At 45.5% G+C, this 27,206-nt stretch overlaps 1 protein-coding gene across 3 annotated transcripts in view; it reads left to right on the top strand.

Annotated features, from left to right (window-relative positions):
• CBY2 (chibby family member 2) overlaps positions 1-27,206 on the top strand; it is a 116,170-nt gene that overhangs the window by 77,263 nt on the left and 11,701 nt on the right. Inside the window, exons 1-2 of one of the 3 annotated variants that reach the window (XM_070292532.1) lie at positions 26,546-26,620; positions 26,897-26,977. The exons of 1 other annotated variant lie outside the window; for it this stretch is intronic. In XM_070292532.1, the coding sequence (XP_070148633.1) occupies positions 26,546-26,620; positions 26,897-26,977 (156 nt within the window). Of the gene's footprint in view, positions 1-26,545; positions 26,621-26,896; positions 26,978-27,206 lie in introns of those variants that run through there. One more of the 3 variants, XM_069602105.1, reaches the window with a different exon arrangement.

Consider the following 27,206-nt stretch of genomic DNA (forward strand, 5'->3'; position numbering starts at 1 on the left):
CAGCTTATACTTAAACACAGTGGTTTAGCTTTTCCAAAGCAGTTTGACATCTAATTATATCATTAAGACCAGCAGGTAGGCTTACTGATCACTGCTTACGTGGAAGTTTGGTTTAGTTTTAGCTTGTAGGTGAAAATAGTTTCATTGATTAATGAGGTCATCATGCTGATGTAATCATGAGTTTTGAAGAACAGACAGTGGAGGCATATGTTTCCAGGCTCCAGGCCGTAGAGGGGCAACACGGGCAGTGGTTTTGCAAATGCCAGCCTGGCAGCCACCGTGGTGGGGGAGAGGAACCCACCTCCTGCTGCTGCCCTCTGTGAACCAAACGCAAGGATCAGGAATAAAACGCAGAGCGAGTTAGAACTATCAAACCCAGACACCTTTAAAGGGCATGGAACAGTGATCTCTTTGAGACTTATTTAGTTTTAGTGTTTTGTTTTAGGGGCCTCCCTTGTGGCTCAGCTGGTAGAGAATCCCCCTGCAATGTGGGAGACCCAGGTTTGACCCCTGGGCTGGGAAGATCCCCTGGAGAAGGGAAAGACTACCCACTCCAGTATTCTGGCCTGGAGAATCTATACAGTCCATGGGGGTTGCAAAGAGTTGGACACGATGGAGTTTTGTTTTAGTGTTTATATTTAAAGAAAAAAAGTACCACCGCAAGAAAATAGGACTTGATACATCAAAACCAAGTTTCAAGAGTTGGTTTGGAGGGACTTCCCTGGTGATCCAGCGGTTAAGACTCTGTTGTTCCACTGCAGTGGACCTTGGTTTGATTCCTGGTCGGGGAAATAGGATGCCACATGCCACATGGCCAAAATACAAACAACAAAAGCAAAACTAGAAGCACTGAAAATCTTAGAAAAAAAAAAGAGTTGATTGGAACCCATTCTCCCCCCACGTGGCAGGGAGTTTGGGAAGAAGTGCTCCTGAAGCCCCTCCCAGCCCTATTGCCATCGTTTCTTTGACGGTGAAGACCACCACATCAGCACGCCCCAGAAGTCTCTGTTACTGGGCGGGATGGCCTCATATCACAGCTCAGCTGAGCTGTGTTTTGGCCGTAAGACTGGCTTATGCACTGCCTTGGAAAGCCAGGAGGACTTCAGTTCTGGAATTTTGGACACAGGAGGGACTCTGGAATTCACCCTGTCCCACCTGTGCTAGAGAAGAAAGAATACCACTGCAAGTAAATAGGATTGATACAACAAAGCCAAGTTTCAGAAGTTGGTTTGGAGAGACGTCCCCGGTGATCCACCTGCATCAGGGGGCAACAACCTTCTCCATGTTTTGCTAGGACAGGTGACAAAACAGTAGCCAAAGTTGGAGAAATGCAGTCCTTGTTGTGGGTGCACGTATGTGATCGTGTTGTGGAGGGGGTGGTGGGAAGGAAGGGAGAAGGGTGTCCCTCTGGGAGGAGAAGACGGGTTTTTGAGGGGACTTGGCACATGCTTTGGTCTTGACTTGCCTTTGTCAGCATTGGGTAGGGGAGAGGCAGAGAGAGGGCAGAAGGGAGCTTTGGTAACAAGCCCATCAACCTCCCTAATGCACACGTCTCCTATTGAAAGCACCTCTGTGTGTCTGTCTACCTTGACTTGCTGGCTTCAGGGAGTCAGTGCTGGGAGGGGAGGCCTCTCTTCTTAGGCAGGAAGTATAGGAAGTTCAGATGGGATCCGGAGGCAGGTGCTTACTGACCCTGGGCAAGGGACTTACTCTGTTTCTCTTCTCTCATCCATTAAAATGATGACAGTGACATGCTCCTAGGATCAGAGATGACTCAGTGATATCTTCATGTGAAACAGAGTATTACTGGCACCTCACAATCCGAGTATTTAACAAGCCACCCTGTACATTCATTGGTTCTCACCAAGTGTTTATTGAGCTCCGTCTTGGGCATCGGCTTTCAGGTCAGGGCCAACTGCTACCCTGCAGGGTTTATGACCAGTGGTGTCAGTGTTTCCTCAAAGTAGCTAGGAGAACATTCCCCAGAGATGTGCTCCTGGTTTAAGTGGTTGGATGAATTGTAATGAGCCTGATCATGTGGACCAGCGAGGTGGCAGCCCCCAAGGAGAGGCCAGGGGGGGATGTAACTAAGAGCAGCATGTTGTTACTCCAATGCTGTGTTTGGGGACCACCAATCCCTGGGCCAGTTGTCCCTGTCAGTGAGGCTGTAGTGAAGGCGCCCCTCCTACGTTAACGCTAATTCCACCGTCATCCAGTCACAGGGCACTGATGACCAGTCATTCGTTAGTCCCGAGAGGGCTCTTCTTCGTCTCGAGCTGCATTGCAGGGAACAGGACTCGAGCTGCCGACTGGGGAGAGCAGACCCATAATCACTCAGCTTGTATTAGCAGAGAGCGGGGAAAGTGACAAGCCTGCAGTTCCTGTTCTTACAGAGATGATGAGCTGTCTCGGAGCAGCGATTTGGCTAAAAGAGAGCCCGCAAGACTCCAAGTGAATTTGTCACTTTGTGTTCCCCTCCTTTTTGGCTAAGTGTTAGTGCAAGTTTGCAGTTGAATTTCAGATATTCTGAGCTGGTGTTTCTTTCTTGGCATTCGTTGATGCCACACTGAAAGCAGAGTGCTAAAGTACAGTATATTTTTCTTTTGCACCCAAAATGAATCTTGGACCTACATCCTTGGTGTGTATTTTTCTTCAGTTATTCTCTTGCTTTGGCTTTCCAGCCCCCTGACCCAGACACCATCCCATCTCATTCAGTTCCTGAAGCTTCTGTTTAGCCACTGCTATTGCTCCAACGTGGCTTCCCGGGTGGCACAGTGGTAGAGAACCCGCCTGCCGATGCAGGAGACGTGGGAGACGCGGGTTCGATCCCTGGGTCAGGAAGATTCCCTGGAGGAGAAAATGGCAACCCGCTCCAGTGTTCTTGCCCGGAGAATCCCATGGGTAGAGAATCCCGTGGACAGAGAAGCCTTGTGGGCACCTGTCCATGGGGTCGGAAAGAGTCAGACGTGACAGCGCAATGAAGCAAGCACCCCAACATGGCCAGGAGGACTGCACTTGGACTTTTGAAATAGGGGGCAGGTGTGTTTTTTGGAGTCAAGTAAATCATGTCTGATTTTAGGATCTGTCCTGGCGTTCCTTAGGGTCAGAAAAGACTTCGAAGAAAACATTCAAAAGAGGGGAACTTGAGGAGAAATCAGAAGATATCTTTTAGAAATACAATCTTAAAATGCCGCCGGCTGGAAAGGGTAGTTTTCAGATCACAGGAGGAATCGGAGCTGTCCAAAGGAAGAATCTGCCTGTGGAATTCTGACTGAGCTCAAAATGATGTAGTACAGCCATCCAATCGGAGAAGGGTGATAGGTCCCCACCAGGAGGCAGGTGACAAAGCTATGGAGCCCGGTGTCTCCTTGAGATAGATAATGCAGGGTTCCAGACGATGTGGTCTTAAAAGGGTCATAAAAAGCCCTGACAGCTTGATGGATGTGGACATCATATATATATTTTGTCCACAATAAAGAACGGGATCCTTTCAAAGCATTTCCTAAGTAGAAAAAGATGATCTTTGCATGGATGGACTGAAGCCCTCTGGGCCCCGTGTCACTTGCTGCCGGCTGTCCCGGAAAACACCGTATACATGTTTCCTGGTTGTGCTCTTGGGTGTTTCTTTAAGATTTATTGATTTTTTATGTTTTGGCTGCGGTGGGTCTTCCTTGCTGCATGTGGGCTTTCTCTAGCTGTGGCGCTCGAGGGCTGCTCTCCGTTACAGTGGGCAGGCTTCTCACTGGGGTGGCTCCACTTGTTTCAGGGCACTGGCTGTGAGCCCAACGACGTGGGCTTGGTAGCTCAGCTCCTGGGCTCTAGAGCGCAAGCTCAGTAGTTGCGGTGCGTGGACTTAGTTGCTCCTCGGCGTGTGGGAACTTGCCACACCAGGGATCGAACCCACGTCCTCTGCATCGGCAGGCGGATTCTTAATCACTGGATTACCAGGGAAGCCCCTATCAGATGTTTCAGGCTTCCTTTTAATGGCAGTGGCAATGATGTATTGTTTTCAGTCTTTTTGGAATCTTTCTGCATTTTGAGAACTCTTTTTTTTTTTTTAATCTGGATATTGAAGCTAGTGGTAAGCATGTCCCCCTGCCCCCCCCCCCGCCCCCCCCACACACACACATGAGCCCAGCTGCAGCTCCAGTCAAAGGTCAGGCAGGTGCCCAAGTCTTGAGTATTCCTCAAAAAGCCTCCGGCAGTTCCCTGCTGCTATCAATAATGGTAATTATAATTATAGAGCCAGTCCCCTGAGGAGCTCAAAGCACTTTCTGGATGCTGCAGCATTGATCCTCATAACACGAGTGTAACAGGGGAAGGAGCAAGTGTTGTCATCACTTTATAGATGGAAAACGTCACCAAGGGAGGCAGAAATGATTGTCTGTTCACATGCAGCAGGTTACGATGTTGAGGTTTTATGGATTCAGTTGTGTGCGCTAATTGCTGGGCTAAAATGCAGCCCCTCCCCACCCCCGCCCCAATCAGCCTTTGCCCAGAAGGGTGTCGGCACAAGCCTATCAAAAGGACTTTGCTCCATAAGTGTTAGTGATAGTAGCTCAGTCGCGTCTGACTCTTTGGGATCCCATGGACTGTAACCCAGCAGGCTCTGTCCATGGATTTCTCCAGGCAAGAATACTGGAGTGGGTTGCCATTCCCTTCTCCAGGAGATCTTCCCGACCCAGGGATCGAACCCAGTTCTCCCGCATTGCACCCAGACTCTTTACCATCTGAGCCACCAGGGGAATATTTTTACCAAACAAGCTGTAGGGCAGCTTGTTGTAAAAGTTATATCCAAGTAAAGATAAAAGAACAAAGGCCAAATATCATGTAATGGGCGTGGGGTGGGGGCAGCAATGGGATGGGGGTAAGAGAGCGGTGCTGGAAGGTGTGTGTCAAAACCAGTTAGTGCCACTGAACTTAGCATTTAGCTGTGGGATTCCTGGCAGCCAAGGCTGGAAAGGGAAGCTGCTGCTGCTGCTGCTGCTAAGTCGCTTCAGTCATGTCCGACTCTGTGCGACCCCATAGACGGCAGCCCACCAGGCTCCCCCGTCCCTGGGATTCTCCAGGCAAGAACACTAGATGACGTATGAAGGTTGTGGCATGCTTGTGCTCAGTTGCTGAGTCGTGTCTGACTCTTTGTGACTTCATGGACTGTAGGCTCCTACAGTCCATGGGATTTCCAGGCAAGAACACTGGAGTGGGTTGTCATTTCTTTCTCCAGGGGATCTTCCCCAACCATGGATCAATTCTTTACTGCAGGCGGATTTTTTACGGCTGAACCACTGGAGAAGCCCATGAAGGTCTCTATGTAATATGATAAAATACACTGTGATGCAAGAAGAATTTAGGTATGTGAGCTCAATCAGATAAGTTAGCCTAGGAATAAAGGTTTCATTCTGCATCTTATGACGGAGCACCTTGAGGCTAGATCACAAAGAGTGGCTGCTCACGCCATACACCGTGCCCGTGCGCACACACACGCCCACCCTCATGTTTCTGTATTTAAATGTTGAAGGTGAAATGTGGTTAAAATTCGCATCAAGGGCAAACTTGAAAGAGGCAATGGGATTAGAAGGCCGTAAAGTGGCCATTCGGTGCTGGACAGGTGAAGGCAGTGGCGGAAATATTTTGCCAGCCTCCATCTTTCTGCAGTATTCTGTGATGAACCATGGATTCTTCTCAACACCCCGTCTTTCAGTTTCCTTCTCCCTGACTTGCATATCGCTTGCTTGTGTAGAATCTCTGAATGTAAATGACCCCGGGGGCAGTTATATCAACATATACCCTGAGGGCAAGCTCTGATTTCCACATAAATACAAATTCCGGAAAGGACTCCTTGCTCATCATTGTTGCAAAGTAACCAAGTCTCCAAACTCTCTGCAAATTGGAGGTTCTTTACACAGTTGTTTGTGAGAGAGGCAGCTGGGTATTTCTGTCTTTCTTCCTTGCGTTCTTCGTGTTAAACTGTCTGAGAATAACCGTGAGGGTGATGCTTTTAGAGGCTTAGCTTTTTTCAGTTCTAGAAAACGGATGAGGATGTATTGTCCAAGCAAAACATTGGTGTTCCCAAAGTGTTCAGAGATCTTGAACATTCTTTCAAACGTCATCTTCATGAGCAATGCCCCCTCCATTAAATCCTGCCCATGGTTGTGTGTGTGTCTGTGTGTGTGTGTGTGAGAGAGAGAGAGAGAGAGAGAGAGAGAGAGAGAGAGAGAATGTGACAGCTAGAAATGGAGCAGAAAAGGAAAAGATTGGTTAATGTCACCTTAGATAATAGTGCCTCTGAAGCCACTTGCCACCTTTTTAACCAGGGGTGAAAAACAACTTGATTTCAATATTATTGATATTATTTCTGGCTCTTGAAGACCTATGAAATGAAAACTAAGCTTTAAAAGCTTTGCAGTTAATTGCTGCTGAGTTAAGCATTTTTTTTTTTTAAACACCTTTGTGCTGACGCATAATTTAGAAAATCGATCAGGGAGATGAGGAATAAAAATATGGGTCTAAAATACTCCTGGCTAATTACACACTGCTGTAATAAACTCTGAATGGCCCGGAGCACCATGGAGAGGGGCCAAGGAGCCTGTGGAGGGCGCCCAGAGAGCTGGCGTCACAAAGCGGGGAAAACAGAGCAGAGCAAAGGGCTCCGTCTGCCCTGACGAAGGGTTTCTTATTTGAAATTAGTCCTGGCATGACATTTCCTTTAAGCTCAGAGCCTGCCAAAGTGTGGGGAGAGCCAGTGATTTTAGAATTGGAGGCGGTATTTATGCCTCTCGAGTGAACAGGCACGGTGTTGGTAAATAAGGCCAAGTCTCACGCCTGGCCCTTGACAATGTTATAAAGGATGGGAATCGGCCCCTGCTTCCCCCACACCCCTCTCCCTCCAAATCGGCCCCTTTGCATTCAGCTCTCGGTTTTCTCCACTCAACAGGGCATGTCTTGATAGCAGACCATCACACCTTTCATGTTGCCAAAACTGGGGTCCAGCTACTTGCCACTCAGAAGTCAATAAAGAGGCAATTGTGGTGGGAAGGAAAGTTTGCTTTATTTCAGAGGCTGGCAATTGGGGCAGGGAAGGGCAGGCTCCTGTCCAAAGGCCGGCTCCCTCCCTGACAACCCGGGGCAAGAGCTTTCATGGACAGAGCGGGGGCCTCCACCAGAAACAGCACAGTCAGCTCTGACCGTTGTCGTGAAACTGGTCATGAGGTGGTCTAATCACTGTCATCTTGATGGTTTTAGTCTTCAGTTCCAGGGTTGGTTTTTCCCCATTTCTTTGAGGCCAGTTCTCAAAAACTGGGACAGCTTATGTCGTGGCTATAGTCTAGTCCTGGTAGGGGTTTAGTATCTGTAAGACAGCTCACAGGATGTGGCGCAGAATATTCTCTATAACCCTTGAGAAGGAACCAAAGGCCCTTGATTTTGCCTCATTACTAAACTATTATTCTTTAGTCTTGTTTGACTATTTTTCGTTGCTTCTGCGTTTTCTCACTTCCGTGATTAAACTTACTTGCTTGGCTAAAGATTTTCCACAGACAAAAGGCTGGCTGAGGACACGGGGGACAAAGACCATAGCGTCCTGCTCTGTTTTACTTAGTGTAAATTTAAGCCTGTATTTTTCTTCCCAAAGAGGGTGATAACACTCCCAAGAGGGCCAGAATTTGCTCTTGGAGGGAGGGGGGCAAAAAAAAACCCCTTGTACTTTTTATGCATAAAGCTCAGATAGATATACAATGCATGAACAGATGCATTGTATCTGTATACCTGTGGCATTAAAATTCTATAAATGGGGGGCAATTAGGAAAAAAGTTTAAGGCTCAGGAATGGGAGGAGGTGAAATCATGAAGATAAGCTGGGAAAACCCTTCCATCCATTGAAGAGCTTTGGCCTAAGTCAAAGGAAGCGGCCGTTTTCCAGATGGCCAGTTCTTTGGCAAGACTCTTTGCCAGTCAGTCCTTCTTTCGGGGGTCAGGAGGCTGAAGAAATTTATTGAGAACCATTGCGTTGTCTCAGACACCCATGTCGGGGGGCGGGTAGGGTGAAAAGTAGACTTCCTCGTGCAAGGAGTCATTCCTGCCCAGGAAATGAAACATTTCAGAAGCATCTGAGAGGCATTAGGAAGAAAAGAAGCAGGAGGAGAAAGCAGAGGAGGAGGAGACGAGGAAGAGGAAGAAACAGGCGCTGCAGAAGCGGCCGTGACTTAGAGGAATTTGCTTTCCTTTGAGGATCACGTCCTCCTCTTTCTTGGTTTTCTGTGACTGAACATATTTGGCTGATAAAGAAGACTGCTTGTATCGGAACAGAAAGGTGGGAGGTAAATGCTTGCCACCGGTGGCCTCCCTTGCTGGAGTTTAAGCCCATCCTTTTCGATGCCTGGGAAAATCCAGCTCTGGGATCCTTCAGAGAACAGTGCAAAGCGTCTTCCCTTCCCTGCCTTGGGCATCTTTTGTCTAGTTGGGTCCTTACTTGTTCTTAGTCCTTTCTTCTGGCTGAACGAGCTTCCCGGTGCCCGATCTTTGTGTCTGCCACCAGCCAGGGACAGTCAGTGAGTTTTGATAAGTCTTGCAGGTGAATAATCAGCTCTCTTATCACCATCAGGGCATCCGAGCAGCACAGGGTTCTTCCAAGGATTAATTTAGCGCCAAACCTTAAGAAGTGAAGGAAGAAATGTACAGGAAGTTACCAACCCGTAGCTCGAATTGCCTACCTGGTAAATTGCTGAAACAATCAGTGGCCCAGTATGGGAGCCTCCCTGGGAAGCGAAGGTGATAACGTGTTGTAGTTCCTTGATGGAGGGGAGGGGGTCTGCAGATGGAGGCCCTTCTCAAGGGGGACATGGAGGGGCTGCCATAGTAACCTTGGCAGTGTACTCCTTGGCTCTTGCAAGTGGGTCTGGAATGTATTGGGCTAATTGGTTGGAAAAAGCAAAGGGAAGGGTCCCCTGTGGATTGTCTGGGGGTTTTCTCCAGTGGGTCACATGAATAGAAATCCATACATGTTTGGGCTCGGTGAATTTTTTATTGATAACAATAGTAAGTTAGAAGAGTCCCTGCTGGGCAATGAGGATCAGACTTGATTCAAACAAGTGTGTTCAAGGCGTTAGTCATATCTCCGTTTTGGCCCTGAATCCTTTCTAGTGTCCCAAGCTTATGGTATGATTTTAGTAATACTGGACATTAAAGGCCTTAAGTTTGCGTGATTAATTACACTGACCTTGGTTTATACTAACTAATTCATCCGTGCCGGCTGGTGTGACACCTGGCAGTGGCCAGTCATACAAAGATAACGGTGGACAGATGGCCAGACCTATGGCCCAGGCATCCATGTGGATCTGAGCTTGGAGAGAACTTGTTTGTCTTCTCAGATCTCAAGTAGGATGTCTTAACCCAGGGATCGAACCCAGGTCTCCCGGATTGCAGGCAGATGCTTTACTGTCTGAGCCACCAGGGAAGCCGCTTTTAGAGATAGGTGGGTTCAATTTGTCATTCTCAGATCCTATGTTGGATAGGGTCTGGGTCTTTGAGGGTGACAACTGAATGACGGTTATGGACCCCGTCGGGCACACTGTCCCAAAGAGGACGCTGCCAACATCACTGCCTTCCAAGCCAGAAAAGTGAAAAGTGGAAGTGTTAGTCACCCAGTGTCTGACTCTTTGAGACTCCTCGGACTGTGACCTGCCACACTCCTCTGTCCATAGAACTGAAACCTGGGTCTCCCACACTGCGGGCAAACTCTTTACTGTCTGAGCCACCAGAGTAGCCCCAAAGCCAAAAAGCCTGGCTTCAAATCTTGGAACTACCGCATTTTATTTGAATGACCTTGGACAAGATGTTACTTCTCTTATCCTGAGTGTCCCCCTCCATTATTAAATGCAGATAATTCGACCACTCTAAAAATGAGATCTTGTATTTGCATGTTATCTTGGCATATCGTATCACGTTCTTTCTAAAGAGACACGGACTGCATCCTGGTTAAGGAATCAGCAACATTGGTTCTCAGGCAAGTAAGTGATGCTGAAGGTCTCATAGAAGAAGGGGTCTATGTCTCTTTTCTTGCACTGACTTCAGGAATCTCTGTGCTGAATGAGGCATCCTCTTGCATTCCTCATCCTTCTAGTGACCAGGCAGAGATGATCCTGAAGTAGTGTGTGTCATTTCTACCCGCAGAGTTGGACAGAACTCAGTCACCTGGCCTCACTGTGGCTCAGGGGGCGTGGGAAGTGCAGTCCCTGGCTGGGAAGTCACTTTCCAGAGACATCTACACTCCATGGTGGGCGGGAACACAGTTCTTTGGTGATCTGTAAGCTGTCATTGATACAGGTAGTAAAGGCAGAAGATCCTGGTTATGTGGAGGAGAAGAGTCACAGGATAATAGAAATTAAGGGGAAAGGGGGAAAAAAAGTGTTGGTGACCCTACAAAAGCATCTTGCTACAGTAAGTAAACAGAGCTGTCTGTCTTCAGAAACTGACCTCTTAGCTACTCTCTTAAATAAGGGCTTATATTTATTTTGGTTTTTTTTGGCTGTGCCATGCAACATGTGGGATCTTAGTTCCCAGACCTGGAATGGAACCAACACCCTCCTTGGTGGAAGTGCAGATTCTTAACCACTGGACTGCCAGGGAAGTCCCAATAACTACTTTTTTTTTCTGTATCTTAAAAAAAAATTTTTTTTAACACCAAAACCACTTTGTATTTGGGTGTAGCCAATTAACACTGTTATGGTAGTTTCAGGTGAACAGCAGAGGGACTCAGCCGTACATATACATGTATCCGTTCTCCCCTGAAGCCCGCTCCCATCTAGGCTGGCACATGACACTGAGCAGAGTTCCATGTGCTATATAGTAGGTCTTTGTCACTACTTTTAAAGTCAACTCTCCAGGAATAGTTAAAAACCACTTGGCAACCATTTGATTTCTCATTCATGGCAAGTGTTTTGTTGCAGTTTGGGAAGTATCTGCTGCGTGCTGCAGTCGATGGGGTTGCAAAGAGTCAGACGCGACTGAGTGGTGGAATGGCTGAACGGACACTAGGGCATATCTGTGAAAGTGTTAGTTGCTCAGTTCAGTTCAGTTCAGCTCAGTCATATCCGACTCTTTGCTACCCCATGAATCGCAGCACACCAGGCCTCCATGTCCATCACCAACTCCCGGAGTTCACCCAAACTCATGTCCATCGAGTCGGTGATGCCATCCAGCCATCTCATCCTCTGTCGTCCCCTTCTCCTCCTGCCCCCAATCCCTCCCAGCATCAGAGTCTTTTCCAATGAGTCAACTCTTCGCATGAGGTGGCCAAAGTACTGGAGTTTCAGCTTTAGCATCATTCCTTCCAAAGAAATCCCAGGACTGATCTCCTTCAGAATGGACTGGTTGGATCTCCTTGCAGTCCAAGGGACTCTCAAGAGTCTTCTCCAACACCACAGTTTCAAAAGCATCAGTTCTTTGGCACTCAGCTTTGTTCACAGTCCAACTCTCACATCCATACATGACCACTGGAAAAACCATAGCCTTGACCAGACAGACCTTTGTTGGCAAAGTAATGTCTCTACTTTTTAATATGCTGTCTAGGTTGGTCATAACTTTCCTTCCAAGGAGTAAGCATCTTTTAATTTCATGGCTACAGTCAGCATCTGCCCCAAAAAATAAAGTCTGACACTGTTTCCACTGTTTCCCCATCTATTTCCCATGAAGTGATGGGACCAGATGCCATGATCTTAGTTTTCCGAATGTTCGTTTTAAGCCAACTTTTTCAGTCTCCTCTTTCACTTTCATCAAGAGGCTTTTTAGTTCCTCTTCACTTTCTGCCATAAGAGTGGTGTCATCTGCATATCTGAGGTTGTTGATATTTCTCCCGGTAACCTTGATTCCAGCTTGTGCTTCCTCCCACCCAGTGTTTCTCATGATGTACTCTGCATAGTAGTTAAATAAGCAGGGTGACAATATGCAGCTTTGATGTACTCCTTTTCCTATTTGGAGCCAGTCTGTTGTTCCATGTCCAGTTCTAACTGTTGCTTCCTGACCGGCATACAGGTTTCTCAAGAGGCAGGCCAGGTGGTTAGTCACTCAGTCGTGTTCAATTCTACGCGACCCCATGACTCGCCAGGCTCCTCTGTCCATGAGATGCTCCAGGCAAGAATACTGGAGTGGGTTGTCATTTTCTTCTCCAGGGGATCTTCCCAACCCAGGGATCAAACCCAGGTCTCCCGCGTGGTGGGCAGATTCTTTACTGTCTTCCAGTAGAAAAAGGAATTTTGACTCTGATAGGGTTTGTAAGGTAAGCAGATTTTTCTTCCTATCATCATTTGGGAAATTGGTAGAAGACATTTAAGAGCCTTGGTTCAAGGTTATGTGGCAAACTAACACACTGTCAGGGAGCTTGAGTCTAGCCATGCCAACCACAGCCCTGGGGACCCGTTCACTAAGTGGATAAACCTGGACTTTACTTTCCAACATCTGCAGTCAGAGGAAGTCTTTTTTTTTTTGAAAAAACAATCTAATTCTTTTTTTTAAAACTTATTTACTTGGCTGCATCGGATCTTACTTGCAGCACTCAGGATCTTTCCTTGTGGCTCCCGGACTCTCTCGTTTGGCATGCAGCCTTAGTTGCCCCTCGGCACGTGGGAGTTCAGTTCCCTGACCAGGGATCGAACTGTGTCCCCTACGTTGCAAGGCAGATTCTTAACCACTGGATCGCCAGGGAAGTCCCAAAGGAAGTCCTTTTGTTACTCTGGCTGTGTAAGTAAAGAAATGCCTTCTCCCCCGCCTGCCGCTCTGCCCACACTTCTTTTGGGTTGTGTTACTTTTGTGGAAAACAATTTGCCATTTAACTGTGCAGTGTGATAGGAAATTCTGAGCTGCTTCGTCCATGTAAGTCCCTAGGAATATGTGGCTGGAGCCGGGACCTGCAGACATGTGTGGTCCAGGCTGGGTATATGCTTTCTGTTTTCCCTTCTCCTGGGTCCAGTGTTCATAAATAACATTCTGTATTCCTGGACATAATACTTTTCTTCATGCCCTCCTCCCTTTTAAAGAGTTGAGTTAAAATGGAATTTTCCTTAATGATAGGAGGTGAATGCAGTTTCACAGAATCAATTTCAATTTTAAGAGCACCTTGAGAATTACCAGGAGTAGTGAGTTTTATTGTATTGAATTAATAGGCATTTCTGAAGCCAAGAGTCTAGGGTTCAGACTGTCAATTTTTCCCCTTTCTGGCTTCACTTCAAAGATCATAACAGAAAGCCTGATCTTGAAATGAAACTTCTGAACGACGTGCCTTGCCAATGGATGGTCCTCATGGAAATAAATTTAAATAAATAAATTTATCCATGAGAGCCTGCAAGTTGAGGGTCTAGATTTGTATACAAAGTTTTCAAGGCATCAGGTCTGTTTGAGCTATTGCTTCTATTTTCTACTCAGAGGGTAAAGGGACGATCAAGTTCCAGTGCAAAAAACTTATCCTTAGACTCAGCTGTCCTAAGGATTAGTACTTGAGGATAGAAAGTGACACAGTTCTCTCTTTGACTGATAAGGGCTGCCCCAGGCTTGACACTGTAATGGTATAAAATGCAATCCCTTTACAGAAGATTCTTAGGGTGATTTGGTCTTGTGGGCTCGAATTTGTGGTGAGAAGGGATTTTGTGACCTGTCTTTGGATTTTCAAGGTCATTTGTGTGTCTTATAAAGTCAGAGATTTCAAACTTGGTTGTGCATTGGAATCATATAAGGAATTAAAAAAAGCATAGGTTGTTTAGTTTCCACGCCTCTATTTTTTTCCTCTCTCTCTTTCTTTTTTTCCTTTCTCTATTTTGTTTAGTTGCTGAGTGGTGTCTGACTCTTTTGCGACCCCATGGACCATAGCCCGCCAGGCTCCTCCGTCCAGGATACTGGAGTGTGTTGCCGTTTCCTTCTCCAGCCCACCTATATGCTAACTCTGAATTTCGGGGAGGGGGGGTTGTCTCTGCAGGATTTACTTTTTATATGTGGCTGTGCTGATGCTTCCTTGCTGCGCTCGGGCTTTCTCCGTTTTCGGTGAGCAGGGCTGGGGGAGGCTCCTCTTTGTCACAGTGCACAGGCTTCTCGTTGCAGTGGCCTCTCTCGTTGCAGTGTGGGCTTCGGTAGTTGCGACTTGTGGGCTTAGTTGCCCCGAGTCTTATGGAATCTTCCCAGACCAGGGATCGATCGAACCCACGTCCTCTGCATTGGCAGGCGGTTCTTAACCTCTGCACCACCAGGGAAGTCCTCACATATATTTTATTTTATTTTTATTTTTATTTTTTTTAATTTTTATTTTTACTTTATTTTACTTTACAACACTGTATTGGTTTTGCCATACACTGACATTTGAGTAGACTCTGATGTAACTGGTTCCTTCCATTTGGGAATCACGTGGGTTATCCTGTGTGTTCCTTAGGTCCAGGCTCTGCCCTTCTCTTTGCTCCAGGATGCCAACTCCATCAAGGAGCTCTCTTGCTGTCTGGATTTGATCAGTGGGACAGGAGACGGGAGGCAGGAAGGTGGTGTAGGTGGGCACCCTTTCTCCTGACTCTGCCGCGGCATCTCCTTGGGCTGGCTGTGGCCTGAGTTGAAGGTACTGCTCCTCTCCCAGTGGCAGTCTTCCGCACTCTCTTCTATGTTCTCATAGCCACTCCCTCCCCTCACCTCCTTGGGCCTTGGGCTGGGAGCCTTGGCCCATGAGCAGCCCAAAGGGACTGCACGGTGCCTTAGGGTGTCCCTACACCCTGCCCACCATCTTGCAAACATTAGGTCATTCTGAAAAAGTGAAAGTTGCTCAGTCAGGTCCAACTCTTTGCGACCCCATGGACTGTAGCCTGCCAGGCTCCTCTGTCCATGGAATTCTCCAGAAAGGAATACTGGAGTGGGTTGCCATTCCTTTCTCCAGGGGATCTTCCCAACCCAGGGATGGAACCGAGGTCTGCCACATCACAGGTAGATTCTTTACCAACTGAGACACCAGGGACGCCCTGAAGTCATTCTGAACTTACCTTACATTTTGGGGGTCGCCTGCTTTCTGCTGGGACCCTGAAAGGTATAGGAATCACTAGAAAACTTGACTTTCCAAGTCAGCTCTCCTGTTCTGAAAGAGCTACTGCTGCTTTAAAGGTGCCTGAGAGAGCCCAGACCGGGCTGACGGTGGAAGGACCAGAGAGAAATCCGGTTCCCCCAGTCTAGTACAGGAGGCAGTGCTGCAGTGACTGGGGAGGCATGAAGCCATCACTTCCTCTTAGGGGCTTGGAGATGGTTCCTTTACCCTCAGGGAGGCTCGTCTCAGCGATTGGTATCTTTGCTTCTTGGAAAAACATCCAGTGTCACATTCTCATCGGAGAAGGGAAGTGTCCTGAGAGAAAGCTGGACTTTCCCAGGCGGTTATGGGGTGAGGGTGGATGGTGGACGGCGGTTCTCGTGCGTCAGGGAGAGTGGGCTTGCGGATGATGTGGTCTAGTCTCCCGTAAATCACTCACCTGCAAATGAACACGTGGCATAAGACGATATCCGCAGTGATCGTGGGTAGAAGGCAAGAATAAGGCAAGAATAAGTGCACAAGAAGTGGCAGTGACAGTCCCACTTCTAGAACGAGATACCGTTTTTAATTTGAATTATTTTCATTAAGACATTTTTTGGGGTAGCAGTTTAAGAGTCCGTTTAACATTCTGTGGAAGGACTGATGCTAAAGCTGAAGCTGAAGCTCCAATGCTTTGACCACCTGATGCAAGTTGTCTCATTAGAAAAGACCCTGATGCTGGGAAATATCGAGGGCAGGAGGAGAAGGGGGCGACAAAGGATGAGATGGTTGGAGGGCATCACTGACTCAATGGACATGAGTTTGAGCAAGCTCTGGGAGATAGTGAAGAACAGGGAACCCTGGCGTGCAGCAGTTCATGGGGTTGCAAAGAGTCAAACACGACTGAGCAACTGAGCAATGCAGGCTCAGAGGAAAATTAGGGAGAAGAGACAAAGATTTCCCCTATGACCTTTGCCCTCACATATGTACAGCCCCACCCCTAGCAACATCCCCTGGTGGAGTGGTGTGTCTGTTAGAACTGATGAACCTATGCAGACCCATCATAATTACTTAAAGCCCATAGTTTAAGGGTCATTCTTGCTGTTGTACAATCTATGGGTTTGGACACATGTATAATGATATATGCTTATCATTACTGTATCATGCAGAGTATTAATATTTTCATTGTTCTAAAAATCCTCTGTGCTCCATCTAGTCATCTCTTATACCTCGTGCCCACTGATAAGTACTGGTATTTTTTGCTATCTACAAAGATTTGCTTTTCCAGAATACCGTATGCTTGGAATCATATGGTACATAGCCTTTTAAATTGGCTTCTTTCACTTAGTAATATGCATTTAAGCTTCCTCCATATCTTTTCATGACTGGATTGCTCATTTCTTTCTGGTGCTTGCACCCACTGTGGTATTCTTGCCTCGGAAATCCCATGGACAGAGGCGCCTGGTGGGCTACAGTCCCTGGGCTCACACAGAGTCAGACATGACTGAGTGATTAGACAACAACAATGTGCATTCAGAACTAAATAATATATAATATAAAGTATCTGGATATATCATAGTTTATTTATCCAACCACCTCTAAACGACACCATGGTGGCCTCAACTCTTTTAGTGAAGTTACTGGGTAGTAGCACAAATACAAATTTATACCCACTATTACTAACGATGACCTTCACCTGAACTATGGTATGTCTTGGAATACTATCTAATAAGGGTATAAAGCCAACAAGATAGGAAAAACAGACAGTAAACATGTCTACCATCTTTTTTATATTGATTTAAAATAATGTCCTATTCAATGTAACATCTTAAAAATTTTTAATTAGTATAATGGAAAGTGCTTAAAAGCATCTTTTGAGGTTTCTTACTTGGTCATGAAAAAAATAGAAGAGGCATACTGCTGGAGGAAATACTTGTTCTTCCCACTGCAATAAATACAGCTGAAATAATACTCGAGAAAATATAGTGACAAGGCTTTTAATACCATTTACACACTGACAAGTTTCAAATTTATATTTCCATTCCAAATGCCTCTCTTGTAACTCCAGACTCTTATAAGTGGCTGGTTTCTTGACACCTTCCCTTGAATGTAATCTTCTTCAACTTAGCATGTCTAAGCATGAATTCTTAATCTCCACTCCTTATCCCACCCCCAGTCTTCTTCCCCCTTGTAAATTACCGCCGTATTTCCCCCAGTGCTTAGATTAAAAGCCCTAGCTCCTTTCTCCCTTGGCTTATATCCAAACCCATCAGCAGGTCTCTTTGCTTTGGTATCACAGAATTCTGTGATTTAATATTTAATAAATATTCTGTATTTATTTGGACTCTTACGATTTTCTTACCCTCTTATCATGACCTGTATCATCTCTTTTTTGGACAACTGAAATTGGTCCCCTGTTGCTACCTTGCCACATTACAGTCTATACTCCATGGGTGGCCACAGAAATCTTTTAAAACCTAAGTCAGATCTTGCTACACTGCTAAGCACCCTCCAGGGGCTTCCTATCCTGGTTGGGGAAAAAAACCCTCTGACCTCTGGCCCTCTTGTCTTCCTGCACTCACTGGCTTGAGGCACACAGACCTTTAGGTTCAGCCACACCAGTCGGGCTCCTACGCCAGGGCCTTTGCCCCTGCTGCCCCTCTGCCAACTGCTCTTCTTCCAGACACTCCATGGCTTACCCACAATGCCCTTGCTCAGATGTCACCTTCTTAAGGAAGTCTTCCTCATCATCTGAAAAGGCTCACTCTGCCACTTGCTATCCCAATATCCTGCTGAACTTTTCTTTGGAGTGCTTACCCTGACATGTACTTGGTTTTTTTTTTTTTTTTTTTTGCTTACCATCTGTTTTCCTGCACAGGCGTACAGCTCCGTGAGAACTTAATTTTGTGCCTTACTTTTTCAGCACCTAGGACAGAGACTGACTCAGAGCATGTGCTCAATAAATCCTTTCTGAATGACTGAATGAAATGAATATTCATTCCTTAGCCAGCAAAACTGCTGATAGATGCAGAGAAAACTTTGAAGAAACTAGTATTGAAACAAATCAAGTAGTGTTTGTTATACAGCTGAGTGAAGTACAGATACAGCTTCTCCTTCATAAAACATACAAAGAGCTATTATTTTGTGAACCAGTTATAGGATGACAAGTCAGACAAGATGTCATCGCAGCTGTAAATAACTTTACTAGAAATATTGTTCTGATGGAACAATTGTTTAAAATAACATTTGATGGAGCATCTGCTTTAGAATATGAAGAAGATGAGGGGTGAGTGTACAGGGATAGCATCACTCATGTAGTTTATTCACTGGGTGGTGATTCACAGTCAAAGTATCACAGCAAAGCAATCAAACCCAAGACATGCACAATGAGCTAGATGATATCATGGATGCAATTGACCTGATTTTTACAAGTGGGAGAGATGTACAAAATGCCAGGATCTTTGCAGTTATTTTGTAGCAAGATGGAGAGTGATGATAAAAATCACTTGCGTCTCAGAGATTTTGCAGTTGTCTCTTTTTCACAGAAGAACAGTGTTCTAAATTTGCTAACCTTTTCTTGTGGTGACAAGTGGTTGTTAACTATGTGATAGGAGCCATTTTTTCAAAAAAGATTAAGAAACAGTTTTTGCCTTCGTGGAAGTGACAGTGTTTTAAGAATAAATAAGAGAGTTTAGAGCTTTTTTTTTTTTTGAGTAAAACCTCATTCAGTGAACATTTGGGATGCAAATTTTAGCAATAAACTTTGCATTATTTGGGGATAGGACTGAATACTAAATATTGCTATTTAGAAATTGCTGTCAATACTGTAAATGTTTTTCCATTTGGATCAGCAGACCATTGTGAGGTACGCTTTTCATTGAGGACAGTCATTAAGTCCAAAAACAAAAGTAAACTGAACTTAGAATCTGACTTTTGGCTTACTATGTTAAACCAAGATTTTAAGAAGGAACCACGTTAAAAAAAATTTACACTGTGCTCAATAAAAATATTACTATCTAATTTTTTGTGGGAACAAAAATTATTTTGTTTTTAATGAATAAGATAAAATAGCATTCTTATAAAAGTTATTTCCTTTGTTTATCCTGTAAAATTTCAATTTTAAGTGTGTTTTATCACATGCATGCCTTAATAATATGTAAGAAAAAGCATCAAATTTATAAATTAAGAAATATACCTTTAGGGGTTTGCACTGGAAGTATATTTTTGGTGGGATTTACTATGAAAAGATTTTGTAGTCCACTGACTATAGATTAGCAATGTTCATATTCCCTGGTACCATGTTCAAAATAGTCTGGGTCAAATTTGTGAGAAGATCTGAAGAATATTTAGTATCCAGTGTTTGTCTTGGGGCAGTAGGGGCACTCAGGGCATTTAACCTGATGGAAACTCTGGTTTATAAACAGTGATCAGATATGACTGAACTTTATTAATAGACACATACTGCATGCCAGACACTGCACAGGGCACTCATACCCACCTTATTTCATGACAGCAAACCATTCCTTCAGTTCAGTCACTCAGTCGTGTCTGACTGCGACCCCATGGACTGCAGCACGTCAGACTTCCCTGTCCATCACCAACTCCCAGAGCTTGCTCAAACTCATGTCCATGATTATATTAATAATGAATAATAATTATTAATAATGATTTCATGGGAGATACTCTTCAACTGATTCCTCTGGGGACAGAGGATAGAAGAGGAATGCTATTCTGATAGGGAAGAGGGAAGGTGAAAGAGGGCAGGGTGTATATGAAGTTGAATGTTCACATCCTAAATTATCAGCATAAATCTGGAAGTCATTGAATTATAAATGGACAGAGCAATATCTTCTGCCATTTGCTGAAGTAGAAGGTAAAAATCAAGAAATAAAGCTGCATTTTTTGTTTCAAAAATTGATTTCAGTTCATCTGAACTTTTTTGTGAATTATTTTATATTTTTCAATCGTGGTGAAATACACATAACTTCTAATGTAGCATCTTAATCATTTTAAGTGTGCAGTTCATTGGCTTTGAGAGCATTCATACTGTTATACAACCATCACCACCATTCATTTCTAGAACACTCTCCATCCTGCAGAACTGAAACTTTGTATCCATTATACCAAAGTTTTTCTTTACTCCCTCAGAATTGTAACTTTCAAAAACTTTTATTTTTATTTATTTAATTTATTCTTGAAGTTCAGTTGGCTTACAATATTGCATTAGTTTCAGCCACCCGAACTTGTCAATCACCACATAGTTACCTGTCACTATCGTGGGTGAGCCTACCCACCGCTGTTCTGAAGTCTTTCGTCCCCTACATTATAGCAGTTTGGCCCTCCCCACAACTCCAGATTTTAAGGACTATCACACCTATTCTATCACAAAGAAACTGAGGCTTAGCAAAAGTAAGTGGCGGAGGTCACAGCGCCAGCTCGGAGTGGAAAAGGGGTCTTGGGTAGGTGCTGACTTCGCTTTTTCAATTACCCAGTGAGAAGGCGGGGGTTTCTCTGACACGGTCACCTTTAGAGGCTGTCCTTCCTTATGGTGCTGCCAGCCCCATCTCAGACCCCTGTTTCAGAGGCCTGAACACATTAAAACTCACTGAGGAAGCAGAGCAAACAGAGCCTTTGTTACTTCTTGAAGAGACACTATAATCAATTCATTTGGCCCAATTTAGAGATCACATGCTGTTTGGTAAACATTTTATCATCGTTAGGGAATGACTAATGGATACTTAGTTGCAGGGGCTGCACATTTAACTCATTTGATGATTTCAAAATTTTGCTTAGACTGAAATGTACAGAATTGCATAAATTACTTTCGAAAGTGAAAATGTTAGTCACTCAGTTGTATCTGACTCTCTGCGACCCCAAGGACTGTAGCCTGCCAGGCTCCTCTGTCCATGGGATCCTCCAGGCAAGAATACTGGAGGGGGTAATTCATTCCCTTCTCCAGGGGATCTTCCCGACCCAGGGACTGAACTCGTATCTCCTTTTTTTTTTTTTAATTTATTTATTTTAATTGGAGGCTAATTACGTTACAATATTGTAGTGGTTTTGCCATACACTGACATGAATCAGCCATGGGTGTACATATGTTCCCCATCCTGAACCCCCCTCCCACCTCCCTCCCCATCCCATCCCTCTGGGTCATCCCAGTGCACCAGCTCTGAGCACCTTGTCTCATGCATCGAACCTGGACTGGTGATCTGTTTCACATATGATAATATACATGTTTCAATGCCATTCTCTCAAATCATCCCACCCTCACCTTCTCCCACAGAGTCCAAAAGCCTGTTCTATACATCTGTGTCTCTTTTGCTGTCTCGCATGCACGGTTATTGTTGCCATCTTTCTAAATTCCATATATATGTGTTAGTATACTGTATTGGTGTTTTTCTTTCTGGCTTACTTCACTCTGTATAATCGGCTCCAGTTTCATCCACCTCATTAGAACTGATTCAGATGTATTCTTTTTAATGGCTGAGTAATACTCCATTGTGTATATGTACCACAGCTTTCTTATCCATTCATCTGCTGATGGACATCTAGGTTGCTTCCATGTCCTGGCTATTATAAACAGTGCTGCAATGAGCATTGGGGTACACGTGTCTCTTTCAGTTCTGGTTTCCTCGGTGTGTATGCCCAGCAGTGGGATTGCTGGGTTGTATGGCAGTTCTATTTCCAGTTTTTTAAGGAATCTCCACACTGTTCTCCATAGTGGCTGTACTCGTTTGCATTCACACCAACAGTGTAAGAGGGTTCCCTTTTCTCCACACCCTCTCCAGCATTTATTGCTTGCAGACTTTTGGATCGTGAGGTGGTACCTCACTGTGGTTTTGATTTGCATTTCTCTGATAATGAGTGATGTTGAGCATCTTTTCATGTGTTTGTTAGCCATCCGTATGTCTTCTTTGGAGAGATGTCTGTTTGTGAACCTGTGTCTCCTACGTTGGCAGGCAGATTCTTTACTGCTGAGCCACCAGCGGAGTCTACCCTCTGCAGCGAAAATAACGGACCTTCCCCAGCACATCGTGCAGTTTGGAGAGGACAGGCGTCATGTAATTCACTTCACCCATGCAACGCCTCATCTCTTCCCCGACAAATGAGAAGGAGAGGAAGGTCAGCACATACCCCACGTGCACCTCTGACTCCTGGGCCAAGAGCTGCAGTTTCTGTGGCTCCCTGGAGGAAGCACGGGGGCCCCGTGCTCTCTATGGACCCTCCTGCTTGTTGAATTTCCCCCTGCGATTCATCAGCAGGCAAGTTGCAGACGTGCGAAGCCAGTGTGCGCGCTTGCTCTCTGCTTTGTCTGCTTAGATTAGAAACCCCCGAGGCAGGTCTACCTCCGCGTTCTGTGCGCCCACCCGTTGCGGATGCTCACGGCACGTGGATGATGGATGAGGGTGTTAATCCGAGTAATAACAAGGCACATGGAGCACAGTCTCAAGGAAGCTTTTCAGTACTGGGTTATGGATGCGTGTCTCCTGCCGAGGAAGGGACCCATCATGGGCAGCGGCAGATGTGGGTACCAGGATGCCCAGCTCAAAATGCTCTTCCTTCAAAAACAAAAGGCAAATCAAGCAAGCAAAGAAACAAGCCCCCAGACAAGCTGTAGTGTTGAGCAGGTTTTAACAGCAGCACCAGTTGGCTGTCAGCTGCTTTGAGATTATAAGTCAAAGGGAGCAAGATAATTTTCTATGAAGGTGCCAAAACAATGATTATTGACAGCTTACTGTCAGCTTCTTTGCATCGGTACTCTCAAATTAAATGTAATTTCCTCATTTCGGAGATGAGGAAACAGGGCTTCTGAGATGTGGGATCACTTGCCCTGGTCACATAGCGATACAGACTGAGTATCTGCATCCCTCCAAAATTCATATTTTGAAGCCCTCATCCACAGTGTGATGGTATTTCAGGGTTTGGCCTTTGGAAGGTAATTAGGTTTGGATGAAGTATTAAGGATGGGATTAGTGTGCTTATAAAAGAGAGAGACCAGAACACACACACACACACACACACACACACACACACACACACACTCTGTCTTTCTCTCTTTTTCTCTCTCTCCTCCACGTGATGACATAGTGAGAAGGTGGCCACCTGCAAACCTGGAATCGGGCCTTATCAGGAACCGAACCTGCCAGCACCTGAATTCTGAACTTCCCAGTCTCAAAAACTATATGAAGTAATTGTCAGTCATTAGGTCATCCAGTCTGTGGATGTGATAGCAGACAGAGCTGACTAAGATGCAAGGTAAATAACTCTTTCTGGGCCCCCAGATCTGTACCCAGATCCACAGTGGCCAGTGGCCATGACCTTGCTATCTTGCAGCCTTCTTTACTCTTATCAGCACTTTTTGTTTGGGTTCAGTAAAAGAAGTTCTTTTCACGCTAATGTGGCAGGTCAGCCCATGTGCCTATTTGCTTTCCTTCCTTCCCTCCTAGGACTAGGTGGGAAGGGGCTTTGATCAGATAACAGTGGATAATGAGTCTCCCAGAATGGGATACAATGCATGTTTGTGGTTGTAAGCCATTCGGTTCACGGTCCTTCGTTTGGGCGGCTCTAGGAGACGCATACATCTCCCTCTCTGTTTAGTCTTCCCAGCTCAGCTTCTAATGTGGATATGAAGGTCCTTCCGTGAGGCGTGTGTATAAGGGAAAACTGACTTGTGTTTTCAGGCGTTGTGAAAATTAATCACTTACAGAAACACTTGGAGAAACAGAAAAGAGCCAGTGTTGATGAGGGTGTGGAAAATTGGGGAACCCTTCTGCACAGTAGCTCAGCTGGTAAAGAATCCACCTGCAATGCAGGAGATCTTGGTTCGATTCTTGGGTTGGGAAGATCTGCTGGCTAACCATTCCAGTGTTCTTAGGCTTCCCTGGTGGCTCAGCTGGTAAAGAATCCTCCTGCGATGCGGGAGACCTGGGTTTGATCCCTGGGTTGGGAAGATCCATGGGGTGGCAAAGAGTCGGACATGACCAAGTGACTTTCACTTCACTGCACTGCTGGGGGAAGTGATGGTGTAGCTGCAGTGGAAACCAGTATGGAAGTTCCTTAAAAAATTAAAAATTAAATTATGTATGATCCAGCAATCCTACTTCTGGGCTTATATCCAGAAGAAATAAAAGCAGACTCTCAAAGAGACATTTACACCCTTGTGTTCATTGCAGCATTATTCACGATAGTCAGGAGGGGGGAAATCCCAGATATTCATCAGCTAATGAACGGATAAGGGAAATGTGATACATGAACCCGAAGATACATTATGTTGCTTAAAAAAGGGAGATCCTGTCACATGTTCCCAAACAGAGGTGTCTGGAAGGCATTGTGTTAAATTAAATAAGCCAGTCACAAAAGGACAAATACTGCAAGATTCCAGTTACATAAGGTACCTCAAGTAATTGAAAGCACAGTAATAGGGACTTCCCTAGCAGCTCAGTGGTTAGGACGCCTCACTTCCACTGCAGGGGAATTTCAATCCTGGTTGGGGAACTAAGATCCTACATGTTGTCTGCTCTTCCCACCCGCCCCCCGCCCCCCGCCCCCGACAAAATCATAGAAGTAGAAAGTAGAGATGGTTTCTAAGGGTTGAGGGGAGGCAGGAGCGGGAGGAAGTCCTAGAAGTTCACTTTTGCAAGATGAAAAGATTCCATCGCTCCATTGCACAGCAATATGGATATTTTTGACACTCCTGGGCTGTTTGCTTGAAAATATTTAAGATAGAAAATTTAATGTTTTATGTTTGTTATATATATGTTGTTATATGTGTGTTTGTTGTGTTTGTAACCACAAATAAAAAATAAAATACAAGTTAAAAGAAGAAACCCTGGGAGAAATTCTCATTGAAAATAAAACATTCTTTGATAATGATAATGAGATTAACTACCCTCTTGGTTTTTGCATATGTATGTCTTTGATTTTTTTGTACACTGGATTTTCTTAAAGCGAGGCTTGTGTGTGACTAAGGGGTGGGAGCTTTCGGTGGGCTGTCTTGGTGGCCCTGATGCATCATTCCCTTCGCTGTGTGTGGTATAATAACATGGGTTTGGAGCTTCCTGCCTAACAGGAGACTTGAAATACGTAAGAGTGTTCCCACTGACAGCCTCCAGGGACCAATGATTTGACAGAATGGAGGCCAGGAGACTAGACTGCTCATTTCATGCAGCCCAGGTGTCAACAGTTGCTACATGGGATCTAATAAAAATATTTATCTGGTCTTGGTCCCCAGTTCCTGGCACAGAGTAACTAAAACTTTAGAGATTTCTTGAGTGACAGTATTTTTATTATTCAGTTTTCAAAGGCCAGTGAAATAATCAATCATGACCATGTAATGAAACCTCCATAAAAACCTCTAAATGACAGGGTTTGGAGAGCTTCCGGGTTGGGGAAATGCAGGGAGATGCTGAAAGTGTGGTTTGCCCTGATGAGTTTGGAAGCTCCACCTCCTTTCCCCTCATACGTTGCCTTAAACATCTCTTCCATTTGGCTTTTCCTGAGCTGTATCTTTTATTTTTCAAAAAGCCCTGTAATTGTAAGTAAAGTGTTTTCCTAAGCTCTTTGAGCTTTTCTAGCCAATGATCGAAATTAAGGATTGGGTTGTGGAAACCCCTGATGTATAGCTGGTTAGTTGAAGTACTGGTGGTCCGGTTTCTTTCTTTTTTTTTGATGGTCCAGTTTCTTGCAGAGAATTCCATGGACAGAGGTGCCTGGCGGGCTATACAGTCCATGGGGCGGCAAAGAGTCGGACACGACTGAGCAACTAAGCGTGAGCCTGAGTGTGAGACTGGTAGCCTGAGGGGCCTCCCAGGTGGCGCTAGTGGTAAAGAACCCACCTGCCAATACATGAGACATAAGAGATGCGGGTTCGATCCTTGGGTCGGGAAGATCCCCTGGAGGAGGGCATGGCAACCCACTCCAGTATTCTCGTCTGGAGAATCCCAGGCTAGAGCTGGGATTTCCCCCGGGGACAGAGGAGCCTGGCAGGCTTAGAGCCCGTAGGGTCACACAGAGTCAGACCGGACTGAAGTGACTCGGCACGCGTGCAACAGCGGCCCAAGACCCTTGACTGGCATCTGAGGTGGGGGCAGTTCTGTGGGGACTGAGCCCTTTAACTTGGGGGACCCGGCATTCACGCCAGGTAGGGTGTGTCAGAATTGAATTGAAGGACCTCCAATGGGCGTCAGAGAATTGAAGAATGCGTTGGTGTCAGAAAACATCTCAGACTCCATTTGTTTTTCTCTTGGTCTGGGAAGAGTTCCATTTGGGTTTCTTGCTTCTTGAGGAATCCGAGTAGAAGATGCCACCTCTGGAGAGAGGAAAGGGGTCTCAGTCCAGCCTGGCAGTGGAGCTGCAAATGTCAGCCAGGATGACCAAACAGGGGTCCAGTGTCTGGGCTATTGTGTGTCACACCGACCCTGACCGGCCACGTGGACACAACCAGATGCCTGGCCAGCAGGCCCCTCATTCCCACCTGTGATGCTCAGAGAGAGACCATGAGCCTTGAAAAAGACCGTATTGTTTTGTGATGTCACCTCTGGAATGTTCTGAGTGTTTTGGTGACCAACTTCTGCACAGGACCTATACCTGGCACCTAACGTTGGTATGGCTTTTTCCTTGAGCTAGAAATAGTAATCTTAGGAAAGCTAGTAGCTAAAGACTTTCAGAAGGCTTTGTCATCAACTATATAGACCTGTCTTAATTTCTGTTCAGAGATTGATGAAGCATCTTATCAGATACCATCTTCACATTCTCGTAAGGTACATAATTAACAGGAGGGGAGAAGTGAATAGTAGGAAGTCCTGTTTCGCAGTTGAGCAGCTGAGGCTCAGACAATGGGCTGGAAAACAGAAATCTGCCTATTTTCTCTTTTCCACAGCACTCGAGGCCAAATTTTACAAGAAAAAGAGATACCAGATCTGAAAGCCTAGAAATTCCCATCAATGTGGTTCTACCTCAGGTAGGGATGAACACTGAAGGCTGTAACCTCTCAGTTTTGGCCAGAATAATCCCCCTCTTTCCAAGCTCTAGCAAGATACTGCAGGTCAGTGGTAGCCAGGGCCTCAGATTCTAGCTGAAGGTCAGCTGCCAGCCAGCTGTGTGCCAGGGGCAGTCCACTTAGTCACTTGGAGTCTTGGGTTTCCGGTCAGATGAGAGGGTGGGTTCATTGATCTGGTAAGACCATCTAG

The sequence above is a fragment of the Ovis canadensis genome, chromosome 10, assembly GCF_042477335.2.
Source record: "Ovis canadensis isolate MfBH-ARS-UI-01 breed Bighorn chromosome 10, ARS-UI_OviCan_v2, whole genome shotgun sequence".
Classification (NCBI taxonomy): domain Eukaryota; kingdom Metazoa; phylum Chordata; class Mammalia; order Artiodactyla; family Bovidae; genus Ovis; species Ovis canadensis.